Source organism: Clupea harengus, chromosome 17, assembly GCF_900700415.2.
Source record: "Clupea harengus chromosome 17, Ch_v2.0.2, whole genome shotgun sequence".
NCBI lineage: Eukaryota > Metazoa > Chordata > Actinopteri > Clupeiformes > Clupeidae > Clupea > Clupea harengus.
Window position 1 is genome coordinate 3,346,872 of NC_045168.1, and position 14,986 is coordinate 3,361,857.

The 14,986-nt window shown below is 44.1% G+C and overlaps 1 protein-coding gene across 1 annotated transcript in view; it reads right to left on the bottom strand.

The window, feature by feature from the left end:
• Positions 1 to 8,848: 8,848 nt before the first annotated feature.
• crispld1a (cysteine-rich secretory protein LCCL domain containing 1a) overlaps positions 8,849 to 14,986 on the bottom strand; it is a 13,422-nt gene continuing 7,284 nt past the window's right edge. The window contains exons 4-14 of the mRNA XM_012816173.3: positions 14,381 to 14,496; positions 14,115 to 14,220; positions 13,642 to 13,816; positions 12,781 to 12,841; positions 12,596 to 12,662; positions 12,368 to 12,498; positions 12,225 to 12,268; positions 11,876 to 11,948; positions 11,521 to 11,596; positions 11,300 to 11,433; positions 8,849 to 9,602 (exon numbers count right to left, since the gene is read on the bottom strand). Of these exons, the coding sequence (XP_012671627.2) occupies positions 9,551 to 9,602; positions 11,300 to 11,433; positions 11,521 to 11,596; positions 11,876 to 11,948; positions 12,225 to 12,268; positions 12,368 to 12,498; positions 12,596 to 12,662; positions 12,781 to 12,841; positions 13,642 to 13,816; positions 14,115 to 14,220; positions 14,381 to 14,496 (1,035 nt within the window). The 3' untranslated portion in view covers positions 8,849 to 9,550. The remainder of the gene's footprint in view (positions 9,603 to 11,299; positions 11,434 to 11,520; positions 11,597 to 11,875; positions 11,949 to 12,224; positions 12,269 to 12,367; positions 12,499 to 12,595; positions 12,663 to 12,780; positions 12,842 to 13,641; positions 13,817 to 14,114; positions 14,221 to 14,380; positions 14,497 to 14,986) is intronic.

The following is a 14,986-nucleotide window of genomic DNA, read 5'->3' on the forward strand; positions in this document are numbered from 1 at the left end:
ATCGGTGATCATCCGAAAGGCCAGGCCAGCTTGTGAATGATCTCAAGGCACCAAGAAAACAGTCACCAAGAAAACCATTGGCAACACACTACGCCGTAATGGTTTGAAGTACTGCAGCACTCACAAGGTCCCCCTGCTCAAGGAAGCACATGTACAGGGCCGTCTGAAGTTTGCCAATGAACACTTGAATGATTCTAAGGAGGATTAGGAGACAGGATGTGGTCAGATGAGACCAAAATCAAGCTCTTTGGCATCAACTCGACTTGCCGCGTTTGGAGGGGGAAGAATGCTGAATATGACCCCAAGAACACCATCCCCACCGTCAAGCATGGAGGTGGAAACATTATGCTTTGGGGCTGTTTCTCTGCCAAGGGTACAGAACGACTCCACTGCATCGAAGGGACTATGGATGGGGCCATGTAACGTGGAATATTGGGCTTGAACCTCATTCCCTCATTCCCTCCCATTGAAAACGCAACCTTAAGGATTTGGAGAGGATCTGCAAAGAGCAGTGGACCAAAATCCCTCCTGAGATGTGTGTAAACCTGGTGACCAACTACAAGAAAGGTCTGACGTCTGTACTTGCCAACAAGGGTTATTCCATCAAGTACTAAGTCATGTTTTGCTAGGGGTTCAAATACTTATTTTCTGCATCAAATGCAAATTAAGTCATAAATGTTATAAAATGTAGTTTTCTGGATTTTTTTGTTGATATTCTGTTTCGCACTGTTAAAATACACCTACTATTACAATTATAGATCACACATTTCTTTGTAAGTGGCCAAACTTGCGAAATCGGCAGGGGTTCAAATACTTATTTTCCCCACTGTATACACACACCATATAATAAATTAACCTGGCCATATCTCACATCTTTGCCATATTTAAGAAGAATAATGACACCATACTGGTCTTACTTCTGCAAGATGTCAATGGGAGACTCACTTGCTGTTATGACTCCAAACCCCCACTTCTCCACTGGCTTCCAGTTACAAGTCTGAATGAAAGGCATAGTTGTCATCCTCAGAGATACAAATCGCAACCCTATGGGCTACAACAGCACAATCAATCGTTGCATGTTATGAATCATATATTAGATATTGTGTACAGTAACTAACCATATTAATCGGATATTTTCAGGTTATTTTATATACCATAGATTTAGGCCTCTTTGAGTATGAAACAACAGGTTAAATTTAGCAACACTGACACCTGCTGTTTGGAAGGAGAACAGTTCTAATAATCAAGTGCAGACTGTTTTGGCCTTGTTAGTACATAACTCAGAGAGTGAAGGGCAGGGGGTCTAATGTGTTTACCTCACTTAATCTTTATCCTGCAGTCCTCTCTTTTCACCGTGACTGACTCACCTGTTGCCTTACCAGAGGGACACAGCGAGTTATATTGGGGGTCACCCAAATTGTCCTTTAGAGGGCAATGTTGTCCTTCAGGCGCTCACTGGGTGTCCCATGATGACTATCCATCAACAAGCCGCTGATGGTCAACAAAAACGGCGACCCTTAGACACTTGTGCGACTGTGTTACATAGGTCATTATTATAAATGTGTCTTGTGATTGTGCAAGAACCATTTAGTGGCATTAACTGAAAGGAAGAATGTTATCTGGAAGGAGATGGGGGAAATCTGGGGATTAAAAAAATAAATCCACCTTCCACCTCAAGATTTCATCTGTGAGTTTAAGTAGAGTGAGTGGAAGAGGGAAGCTTACATTCACTCGATCAAGCGCTACAGTTTTGCTGGCTTTCCACGATTAATCTGACTGGTTTAATATGAAACAGGTGAGATTTGTGTCTCTGTGATTGGACTCCGGTGCCTCTGCCTCTGCCTGTGCCTGAGCCGGGGCCGGGGCCGGTCTGCTCGGGATTTGGCAGTAGCATATGTGCTCCGCGAAGCCACTTCATCAAGACAAAGCCACTCTTTTACATCCACAACGGCTCATGTGTGAGCGCCGGGGAAAAAAGCGACGAAACGAAAGCCCTTCGGTAAACAGAGGAAGGTCGGCCAATGACGTGCGCCAGTAGCGCCGGCCCCTCTCGACTGCGAGCAAGTGGAGGGACACTTGATTTGATCCCATACCCTTCTGTTTGCGCTTCATGCATGTGAGCCTGCTGTAAATCCCTTCTCAAATAACACAGGTCGAGTGAAATGTACTGCACTTGGTCTCTGTTATAAGATGTGGTAGAAAGGTTCATTCTGATGCCTTAAGTTTTACTATATAGTCTCTTTGTTGAATCAAACTTTATAGTATTTTAACATAACTGTATTGGTTGTACTTATGTTGTTTTTTTTCCATTCCCTTTTTGCCTCTGATTGCAAACATTTACCATTCTCTACTGCTCTATAATTGTGCTTTTGGACTGACAGCAACTCTTTGAAGCTGAAGCCATTTCCTCCTCTTCTCAGTTCCTGAATAGTGCTCACATCCAAGTCTGCATACGCTGAGTTTCTTCAGCCGTCTTAATGGCCCAAAAGCAGGGCTCAGTTTTCACTGACTTGTCATTTGTAGCGATTTTGAACACTTAACAGTCCATTTTCAAAACAACATAATGCTTTCAGTGATTGCAGTCGCCACAACTGATGTCTTTGCAGTTTTGTAAATGCTGCATTTTGTCTGTCTGTGCACATAGTGTCTCACGGTATGAACATTGTACATCCATTATTACATTGTAGCTTGGAACAATGAAACACTTGCAACACTGTCAAAGAGACAGCCACAGTGTGTCAGTATAGTGTGAAAAATGCCTCATTTTTACACTATATTTACATCTATTTTAATACTGTATTTTTTCTCACCAAAGAAAAACCATCCACAGACTGCATTTCTGATTCATGAGAAACTGATTCATCTGGGAAGTGATTTTGCTGAAACACCAACTACTCTGCTCATTTCAAAACTGACACGGAGGCCAGCCAGAGGAGAACTGGGGAGAAGTGGAACTACCTGGTCAGTAGCGTAAAGAGAGAGCAGGTCTTCCCCTCAGGCAGTTCGCTTTGCTTGTTTTAAGAAGCCCTTGTACATGTGGTGCACATCTGAATCCCAACCTTGTAATAGTGCCTCTGACGTCCATTGAAGGAATGCTACATTACTTTCAGTGCAGTCGAATTGAACAAATGTTTCTGTGTGCTTCATGCCTATTGTAAAAGCTTAGGTCAAATAGTTGAATGAATGACGCTTGTGCATATGTTCAAACGTCTTTTATAATAGGATGACGGCAGACGATTTGTGAGTATATGTCTGTATATATATGTGTGTGTGTGTGTGTGTGTTTCGTGTGTGTGTGTGTGTGTTTGTATAGAAGCATAGGATATTGTCCAAGCCAATTAAAACTGCATATTTATTTAAATTCTGTATAAAAAAAAAATCCCTAAAACTCCAGATGCTCTTAAGTCCTCTCACGAAACAGTTGATTATGTTTAGGAGTGGAGGGGAAGGGGGCTTAGTACAATTATAACTTCCAATAGTTTTCCTCCAAGAAGTGCCACAACAGAAATTAATCACTATGGCAACGGTACGTTTTTATGAATGTTAAATTAAAAAACTACACAAAATAAAACACATTTGGTGTGTACACAGATAATGATGTCTACTAAGATATTTGTCATAGACTGATTTTGTTTGGTGTTAAGGATCTGTGAAAGAAGAAATGCAATCACAAGCCTTTGAACTCATTTCATTTCTGTGATGTAGTGCGGAAGTCTATGTTTAGTTTTAAATACTTAATAAGAACATAAATTCACTGGTGTCAAATTTTACTTGCAAAGTGTGCAACTTTAGGTCTGTTTTGACTGCAGGCACTGTAACACAGGCACATACACTCAGGCATTCTCTTTCTCTCACACACACACATACACACACACATACACACACACAAAGAACACACACATCACACAACACTTGTTCAAATAAACCATAGGCAGAATAGGAGAAAGACAAGCAGGTACTGTTTCAATAGCCAAAAAAGAAAGCCAGGTTGTAATTAAAGGATATTTTAAATCACTGTCTTAACTTAGATTTGTCAGAGGTTTATGTCTAAAGAACATACACTGCTGAAATAACCCAAATACTATGACTCATTTGGGAACTCGGGTAAATCTTTAAAAGCTCAAAAAGTGGGCACTCTGACTGCATGAAAATATATTCACTGTGTGTGTGAGTGTGTGTGTGTGTGTGTGTGTGTGTGTGTGTGTGTGTGTGTGTGTGTGTGTGTGTGTGTGTGTGTGTGTGTGTGTGTGTGTGTGTGTGTGTGTGTGTGTGTGTGTGTGTGTGTGTGTGTGTGTGTGTGTGACATATTTTTAGCTCTCCAGAGGGGGAAAAATCCCCATCCCCTGTCAACTTTGTGTTAACATCTTAAGCCAAAGAAAAGTCAAGTGTAAGAAGGGCAGACATTACTGCTGGTTACCAGCATATTTCAATGCGGTGCTGACAACTTCTGCAGCAGCCTCAGAGGGCTCCGAAACGTCCAGGGGATGGAGGTAAATATAAAGTAGGCAGGTAAATGAAGAAGTAAATAAAGAAATAAGCTGACAAACAAAAACCCCTCATTGAGAGTGGAGAGAACTCTGTCCAAGTTTATTTGGCTGGAGAGCGGCGGTGTCTTCCTGTCAGCTGTGCCGTTGCGGCTGCCTGTAGGCTTTAGGTTTTAGTGTGCCGTGCCGGGGCAGACTGTCGCCTGCAGTGGTTATTCAAAGGTTATTTTCGACAACCCACGGGGGTCACCGTGGAGACCCGCTGTCTGTGGGCTTGTCTTTCACTCACGCCCATCTGTCCCTGCACTGTCTGCACAGTAAAAACAGCTGAGTGGGCAGCAGATCCTCTCCTGCCTTGGTCAAGGACAGATTTCAGCTGCCATCTTGGTCCTTGCTGCTATACACAAATTACTATTGCATTGTGAAGACATCATATTCAATAAGTGTATGGGTGTAGGTATGTGTGTGTGTGTGTGTGTGTGTGTGTGTGTGTGTGTGTGTGTGTGTGTGTGTGTGTGTGTGTGTGTGTGTGTGTGTGTGTGTGTGTGTGTGTGTGTGTTTCTATGTGGCTGTCTGTGTGTTTGTGTCTAAGTGTGCGCACACTCACGAGCATGTAAAGAAATTATGTTAAATGTTTGCTTGTTTGCTTGGTTGTGTGTGTGTGTGTGTGTGAGTGTGTGTTTGAGTGTGTGTGTGTGTGTGAGAGAGAGAGAGAGACTGTGTGTGTGTGTGTGTGTGTGTGTGTGTGTGTGTGTGTGTGTGTGTGTGTGTGTGTGTGAGAGAGAGAGAAAGTGTGTGTGTGTGTGTGTGTGTGTGTTTGAGTGTGTGTGTGTGTGTGTGTGTGTGTGAGAGAGAGAGAGAGTGTGTGTGTGTGTGTGTGAGAATGTGTGTGTGTGTGTGTGTGTGTGTGTGTGTGTGTGTGTGTGTGTGTGTGTGTGTGTGTGTGTGTGTGTGTGTGTGTGTGTGTGCACTCATAAGCATGTGCCTGCACATTAACATCAAAGCTGGAAAACTGCCATTCCCTAAAGTGATGGTCCATGAAGGTTATCCCAAGGTCCATTTTCAAATTAAAGGAAGGTTAGCAATACCACTGGGCAACTGGATAGTTCTATGTGAAATTATCAAAGTAGAAATACTGCCAGAGGGAGAAAGGTTGATGTTTGGACATCCAGTACTGAGCAAATTGTGTTTCTTGACTCATTTGGTCCATTGTTTACACTTCAATAAACAACAAATAACAAACCGTGAGCTGCAAGCCTTTCAGCCCTGTGGAAGGTGTCTCACATCTGATGCACAGCAAAGAAGCTGATTCAAGGGAATCTAACAGTTAAACTGGAGTGAGAGGCATTGGGAAATCTCACAGTGGGCAAACTGCTCCTCGGAGTGTCCAACTCAAATGTTATTGTTCACTGAGCTGTGGTCATCTGCTGGGTTTGTTGACATTTCACCAAATGAAAATAAAGAAATCGACTTTAAAGAAAAAATTGCTGTAAGCTCTGTCCTTCTGTAGTGTCTCATCTCAAACTGGAGCTGAAGCCACCGAGCTTGAAGCAAGAGCACTGTTGGTGTTTCTCAAAATGAAAAGAAAGAGACTCTGTCCTCTGTCCCCTGTCACTCGGCGGTTACTCTGTCGCTCACAAGCTGATGGCACGTCGTGAGTGAGAGAGCGAGCCAGCGAGAGGCAGAAACGTGAGCACAAGACGCAGCCTCTCCCTCTGTGGCGCAGGCGGCCCAAGCAGCGGCCAGGACTCAGCGCGTTCAGCTCTTTCAAACCAAAACCAACACACAATGTCACCCTTTGTGCTAGTAAGTAGTCTAGTAAGTAAGGCGCTAGTAAGTAGTTTCGCACATGAGTATAAGCGCACACATATCTATACTTTCCCCTTATATTACAGCAAGCCACTTTTTTCCCTCTTCCTGCCACTGGCTTTTTAGGAGCACTTTAATAGATGTAAAAAGGTGTTTTTTTTTCGTCACCTGTTTTGACTGTGCCGTTTAATTGACTCCATGGCCTAAATATAGCGAGGCAGCACACCCCAATCAGTAGCGGGACAAATTTATCAAGTTGTAAATCCACGTCATTCCGTGTTAGCAACACTTCACATTACAAGTGTCAGCTACGCGGCCAAAGCCACAATCTATTGTGGTCTGCAGCTGCTACCTATGTCGTAATTCTGTCAGACGTCAATATGCCAGAGACCAATTACAGGGGAGTGGGTCGGCAGAATGCAAATGTGAGCTCGATGAGAAGCGATTATTCTGCCCTCCCACCCCACTCCACTCTTCATCAGGTCTTTGGTGGGTTGTCGGCAGGGATGGGGGGGGGGGGGGGGGGTGTATGAGGGGTTTTAAGAAAACAGAATGCGAAGGAGACACGCAGCAGAGAGAGGCCCCCTCCCCTGCAGACAGTTTGCAGGCCCCAGGTCTGGATTCTGTCATGGCTGAGTATCAGCTTTACTGTTAGCTCACCTGGCACACCTCTGATAAAAGCTAGCTTTCCCCTGCAGAATGAAAAACACAATGTGCAAGCTAGAACCTTCTTGTGCTCTTGGCTAGAACCGTCTAGTTCTTGTCTCTAAAGAAGGAATCTAATGCTGAAATGGAGGCACCCTAGAATCCTCATATGAGGGTGTTTTTGTGGAAGTAATCGACCCTTCAACTTTATACTTGAGCTGAAAACATCTGTTTGGTGGAATGAAAGCTTTTATGCTGACAGATGTCTGTGCTGAAAAGGTTCTAAATAGAACTGTTTGCCCTTTCAAGAATTCATCGAGAACCTTTTTTTCTCACCAAGAGTGCACTCCAAAAAGTCCACTTGAATCCTACATACTGTACTGAAGTTTGTTTAGAGAATGGAATTAGAATGAACCCTAGAATCCAGAGGTAATCATATTTCAACTTCAACATTGTAATTGCTGTAGCATGTGTCAGGAATGAGAGGAGTTAGCATTTTTGCTAGCTTCATTCCAGAACCCTTGAGGGAAATATCACCCTGGCTACCCCAAGGGTGAGAGACCGTAAACACCAGATTAACTTTTCATTCTGGGATTCCAAGATTCCGTGACCATTGTTCGATTTACCACATATTACATTCTGGAATCTTTTTGTAATGGCCTGGTAATCGCATATTTATCTAGTGACATAATATTATGCACAGCTAGAAGATGAATTTTGTTTATTTGTGCAGTTCTGTTTTACAAGCAGGGCTTCATTCCTTTTTAAAAACCTCAGTAATCAAAGCTGAGGGTTTGGTTGGTGAAAGTGCCTAATTTCACTTCCCCAACAATAGTCTGGCAACATACAGAGAAACATGAGCATAGAAAATGGACAACCAAATCTATCTCAAAAGCACACATTTGCACGAAGGACTGTTTTTACAGTGGGGTTCTATAACTTGCTATATCATGCTTATAATGCACTTGCAAGAAATTTGACTGCACTCAATTTGTGATTCTATCCTATATTTAGCTCCCCATAATAACACAGGCATGTGCTCAAGGACAGTGAAAGATTATTTCTGGGCCAGAAAACAATATGGGGTAAGCTAATATATTCATTCTCACAAATGTAACCCCACATAAATACATACCTTAAGAGTTTACATGGTTTACATGAGGGACCACCGCAACACGGCTCAGCTTTTAACAAAAACAACACAAACTTAATCGTACGCATTTATTCATTACAAAATTAAACACCATAACAAAATGTATGTCATAAAACATGTGAAACACACATGAATACATTATATGCACTGTTATAAATACAACATTTACATTACCAAAAAAAACTCACATAGCTGTGGACCAGAAACATAGCTGTTGAGAGAAAATAGGGATTCATTGGATCTTTAGAGGACAAGAAGGACTTAACAAACACCACAATGTACCTGTTACTCCTGACCAGCAGGAGCATGGAGTAGCCACCACGCCTCTTCCCATGATGCATTTCCACCAGGTCAGTTTCCATGACAGCCATTTTGAAATGGCACACCTGTACATACAGGACATCTGCACGTGTGCAGATCCTGCCACCCCTCCCTACAAATTCCACTAGGAACAGGTCACTGGTGTAGAGCGAGGTGTTGACAAATCTGGTGCAGAGCTCAAGACGGAGCTGCTGCGTACAACATCCACAGAGACGTTTGGCCAAACTGTAAATTCCCAAGTGCTGGATGCATAAGCCCTATACTGTTCCAGCTTTTGTAACAACAAACATAACACAACATTACATTTCACTTTATTGCTTAGGAATAAATTGATGTGACGTAATTTGGATTGAACTTATTTAAACACACACACACAGACACAGACACAGACACACACACACACACACACACACACACACACACACACACACACACACATACATACAACACATATACATAAACACGCTCATCTACACACACACACACGCACACGCGCACACAGACACACACGAACACACACACCTGCACACACACGCGTGCGCAGCCACATACAGTACTCTTAGCAGCACTAATGTACATACACTTTGTGATACAAAATATAGAAAAATAACTGAATTTTAATTCATTCTCCACTTATTTCTAAAACACAGAAACAATGGACACAACAGCTAATTAAAAAACTAAAACAGAGAGAAAAACATGTGCCATACCGTGAGACATAAATGACAAAGACTATAGACTCATAACATTACAGTTAAGTGCTAACACATAGAAATTCCAAACACAATGGGTGATCTGACAATGGGGTTACATGACTATGAGATCTGCCTAACCCAGTAAAAATACAACACATTCCTTGCCCTTCAACAGCACCAGAGGAGAGGAGACACTTTGAGGAGTCTCTTCTCTCTTTGCAAGTGAATACTAAACGGGTAACCAGGAGAGACCCTTCCCAGAAGTGTTTTGTTTTTTGTTTGTTTGTTTGGGTCAAGTGTTCTTTACTCAGTCAACATCATCAAAGCTCCCAGTGACCTGGCCTTGGGGGATAAACCGGCCAGCTGTGCCTTCACCGCAGGCTAAATTACAGCTTCACCACCGCACCGTCCATCCGGCGACTGACCACAGTTTCTGCACGCGCTCAGATGACGGCGAATACCCTAAATGCCTTGGCTCCTGGGGGGTTCTGCAGACTGGAGGAGAGAGAGAAAGAGAAAGAAGAAAATCCATGTAATAAGTTGCTGAGGAAGGACATTACAATAGCACTGTCCACTGTATAGTGTGACCACAGACACGTTACTGAAGGACCCAGAGCACATAGTTTAAGGTCACTTGTGAAAGCCAATGATTATTGTAAACCCCAACAGCTGCTGTGTGGATTCATTGCTTCCGCCCGTGTGAATCTAAAAACTGTGCGTTACATTTGCTGAGTAGGCAGAATAGTGTGCGTATGATCAGTGGTACTATATGTGCAGACACACACACACACACACACACACACACACACACACACACACAACTCCACCTTCCATCTTAGCACAGACACGCGTACACACACGCACACACACAGATATGCACTTGTGCTCACCCCCCCCCCCCCCACTCACACCCACATACACACATACAAACCCACCTACCACCTTACAGCACACAGACACACACACACAGATGATTCACTCATGCTCAACCCCACTGCACACACACACACACACACACACACACACACACACACACACAAACCCACATACCACCTTAAAGTACACACACACACACACACACACACACACAAACCTGCATACCACCTTATACCACATGCCACACACACACGCACACACACACACACGCTCAACCCTGGCGATAAGGCAGCGCTGGCACTGTTTGGCCCAGTGTTGTGAGGTAATCGGCTGTGGTTTGATGAGATTACAGGGAGACAGGCGGCTCCTTTCCCTGCCCTCCACGCTCACGCACAGAGCCAAAGCGCCTGAGAGAGACCCGTACGCACACGTGCTGGCCACGCAGGCCCACAACCACATGGCCTAAACTCTGTGCACTCACCTCCACTGTGTGTGTGTGTGGGTGTGTGTGTGTGTGTTTGTGGGGGGGGGGGGGGGGTTGTGTGTAAGTGCATGCCTGTGTGTGTCTGTGTGTGTGTCTGCACATACCTCTTTAAACACCTTGGCTAGGGACGACAGACAGAAAATAGCCTTTTGGCTAAATCTGGCATGTCAACCGTCTATTAATTCGATTAATTCTATTCTAATACTGTTCTATTAATTCGCAATGTTCCTTACAAAATAAACGGAACTAAACTAAACCACATACTCTGGTGCTGTGTGCTCAGGAAAGATACAGACCTGCATGGTTATGTGTGTGTAGAATTCATAGACAAATGTGTGGTTTGTGCTGAAATCACCTGTTGTCTATCAGGCTCTGGCCAGAAGAAGAGTAGGTATTTAAAGATAATTGGTTCATTAACTACTAGAGAATCTCCATCCAAGCTGTGCCTCAACTTCACCTTAGAGAATGTGTAGGTAGGACTTACAGACTAGAAGAGTGCAATTCACCAGCTGTTGTTTTATGCAGTGTAAAAACTGATGACAGTGTAGGTATCTGTCATGACATATTTATGACATGGTTACGTCAATCTTATAACAGAGACTTTGAGTGAGTTTTAGCTTTCTTTATGGTAGGTAAATCACATGGTTTGGTACAGCACTAATTGAATGTTAAGGCTTCATATTATATAACTACCAACCCTAGTGTGATAGTGACATCACATTGCAGATGACATTAAAGGCTCATATCTGTTGGATAGCATGGACTGAGGTAAATGTATGGTATTTCACAGAGGATCTTGTTTTTCTGTGACGGACAATGGAACACTCGTTACCTTTCTGAGTAGATGCCGTTTTGGTAGGAGGCGAAGTACTGTCTCTTCTTGTCCACAGGCATCACATCAATGTATCCTCCCGACTCGTTCTTTATCACGCCGGCATGGACCGCCGCTCTACAGATGCTCGATTTCTGAAAGCAATGACCAGTTAAGGCGTGAGATAAATGATGATTTTTTTTTTATTCATGCTGAATTTATGATTCCGTAGCCATGCTTACATCTGAGTAAGTGCCGGTCCCGATGACTCGAGATATCCGGGCGTTTTCTTGCATACAGTTGCGTGGGCAGTATATTCTGCAGGAGCAAAACAGGTTCATGCACTTAAATGACAGTAACATCCAAAATTGTCTTTTTTAATACAACGATTAGATAAAACCTTTAAAATGCTCCTTAAAAGTAAACGCTGAGTGAGCTAATAGACACAGACTTTATGCTTATGTGTTCTGCAATGGTTTTATGTGCTTATGTGCTTTCCAGTAGACTGGATGTAACATATGAAGAGTTCCAGTGGAAACACTAGGCACCGTGGGATAACAGGATGATGAATATGTCACTGAATGAATGGCAGCTCACCTGGGGCAGTGCCTGGCGGGCTTCTGGTAGGGACACAGCATGGCAACAGTCGTCTCACACGTGACAACTTTCACTGCAAGACAGGAAACTGAGCATGAGTGTGTGCCTGTGTGTGTCTGTGTGTACGAGTGTGTGTGTGTGTGTGTGTACGAGTGTGTGTGTGTGTGTGTGAGAGAGAGAGAGATAGACAGATAGATAGATAGATTGAGAGAGAGAGAGATAGAGAGAGAGAGTGAGTGAGTGAGTGAGTGTGTGTGTGCATGTGTGTGTTCGGTAGGGGGTTCGTCTGGCTGTTCTGGCAACAAGGCGGCCGAGACGGTTATTATTGGAGCCCTGCGGCGCAACGCACCTGTCACTTTTGACACCGTGAACGCGTTGGCACTCTGGTATTTCCTGTGGATGACAGATCCTATTAGTTAAGCCTGCTATCACATGGAGTCTGGCTGCTATTGCAGTTTGCTGACAGGCTATAGTGGCATGGCGCTGATTTACCCCAGGGACTGCACTCCATTTTTGTGGGATTTGATGAAAAACTCCTGTCTTCCCTGTCTGGAGACATCCATCCAGCCTCCATCATTGTCAATGACTCCGTAATGCAAACCAGTTCGGCAAATACTGGATTGCTATAAATAAAAACACAAAGCCATTCAATATTAAGTCATAACATTGAGCATCACATCAACAGTGCATTCATGCTGAGGCTCCAAATGCAGCCCTCACCATTTCGTAGTACACGGTCCCGACGACTTTTGCTTTCGCATCTAAACAGCCAGCTGGACACTCGTACCTGCAGCGACAGAAAATACAAGTCTGTTGAAAAAGCATGTTGATGAGAAACTCTACACACTAGCCTAGTTTCTTTTCTCCCCTCGAGACCCCCTTTGCTTCAGTGTAACATGCATTACCTGTTGCAAGGCGTTCCCTTGCACTGATCACGAAGCTTTGTGTCACAGGTCACAAGCTGGGCTGAAAAAGAGCAGAGAACAGGTGCTTTAGCTGACTAAGCTCCAACATGCTGTTTTTACAGCCTAACACCCCACCTCCACCCCACCCCATCCCTCCCCACCCCAGCCCTCCTCTCCTTGTTCTTCTTCCCTCCGTGGAGCCCAGGGGCTGTTAAAGGCAGGCCTGTATGCTTGTGATGCCACGGAGCGAAGGGAGGAATTCCTGCTCTGAGGTTAAGAGTGAAGTCTCAGCTTTCAGACGGGGCCTCCTCCTCAACACAGGAGAGGAAGCAATTTAAGACCCACCGGCTTTCAGCCCACCAAAAGAAAACACACACACACACACACACACACACACACACACACACTTACACACTCACAGACATGCACGCACACTCTTACACACTCACACTCACAGACATGCACACACAAACACACACTTATACTTACACACACAGAGACACACAAACACACACTTGCACTTGCATAAACACTTTCACACACACACACACACACACACACACACACACACACACACATGCACAAGACTGATCTAACAAAAATATCTCAACCTAAAAAAGGTGATTTGATATATTAAGTGTAGAGAGAATATTAGAAAGGGAAGATTTTTAGTAGTAGGTAAAACATCTTTGCTTGTGAAAAGCTAGCATTCTTCAGTCTAGGCCAGTGTTTCTGATTGTGTGCCACAATACCCCTTCACTTTGAGTCTGAAACACTAGACAGAATAAACACCAGCGGAGCAGAGCACAGCAGAGCAGAGCAGGCAGGGAGGCAGGCAGGCGGGCCGGATGTGGCACTTACACATCTGCTGGGTGCTCACCACCTCGTTCCTGTCCAGCTCCTCACTGGGGGGCCTGGTGGGGGGCTGCAGTCGGGGACGTTGCCGGGGTTGGGGCTGGGGCTGGGGCTGGGGCTGAGGCTGGGGTACTTGGGTGCGGGGGGGCGCCTCGGGTTCGATGGAGTTGTTTTCCTCCCTCTCCTCGGGGGGAACACGCCTGGCTGTGCCGTCGTCTATAAAGCAGGAAGTTGACACTGATTTTACATGCACTCATATAAGGCTAGTAGCCACATGACAATGGAAACAAAGAAATATTATTTATTAGAGATAGTATTTATTTAAATGATCTCAGTAGAGTCTGTATGTTTTCTTCCTGGAAATCCAACCCTGTCACCATGCTCTTGTTAGTATTATCTATATCTACCAGCGGAGGTACAGGAACACAGTGGTCTCTACCTTGGGTTGATGAGTGAATCTGCACACTCTGCACACTGACAGTACCTTTGTAGCACAGGTTGTCTCTGCAGCCTCCTCCATAACTGGGTGGGCAGGCCGAGCACGGGGAGCCATGTTTATACGGCGCATGGCCCCACCAGTTCCCCCTGCACGGATCAATGAACACACACCACCCAATCAGTTCCAACTGTAACACAGAATTACTTTGTAATTTCATCTTTTTATATTTGAATATGTGTGTGTTGGGGGGGGGGGGGGTGCTTATGGAATAAACGTTGCATAGCAAAGGAGAGACGAGTTGCTTACTTGGGCGAGTAATTGCAAACCAAATAAACAGCCTTAGACCAGATCTGGCCCCAGACGTTCATGTCGTAGCACAAATTGATGGCACAGCCGATCCGGTTACTGGTGGCCCAGACGAGCTGAAAGCACACAGACACCCACCCAGAGCAAAAGGGTATGAGCACAGAAAAAAAAAAAAAACCTTCTCCAACAAGAGTTAAAATAAAATAAACATTTGCTTTTCCATGGTTTGGTTTTTCCATGCAGTAAATCTCATTTTAATTGCTGAGCCAACAAGCAGAAATGTAATCATGGAAATTTTACTATTTTAATTTTATTCGTGTGTACTAATCTGTGCATACTGGTTCAGAACACTGGAGTGTTACTTGAGCAAATGATCTGGTGTGTAAATTGTTCTCCAGCAGGGCTAATTTTACACCTCTAAGTATACCTTAGAGGAATGTGTGTTATATACCTTAGAGGAATGTGTGTAATAGTACACCAAAGTATTGACATGTTTGCAGTGTTACTCCAGCCATGTTGATTTTATGTATACCTACCTGAGAGTAATGTTTATGTTACTCCAGGACTGTTGATCTTGTCTATAACTTAGTGGAACGTATGCAATAG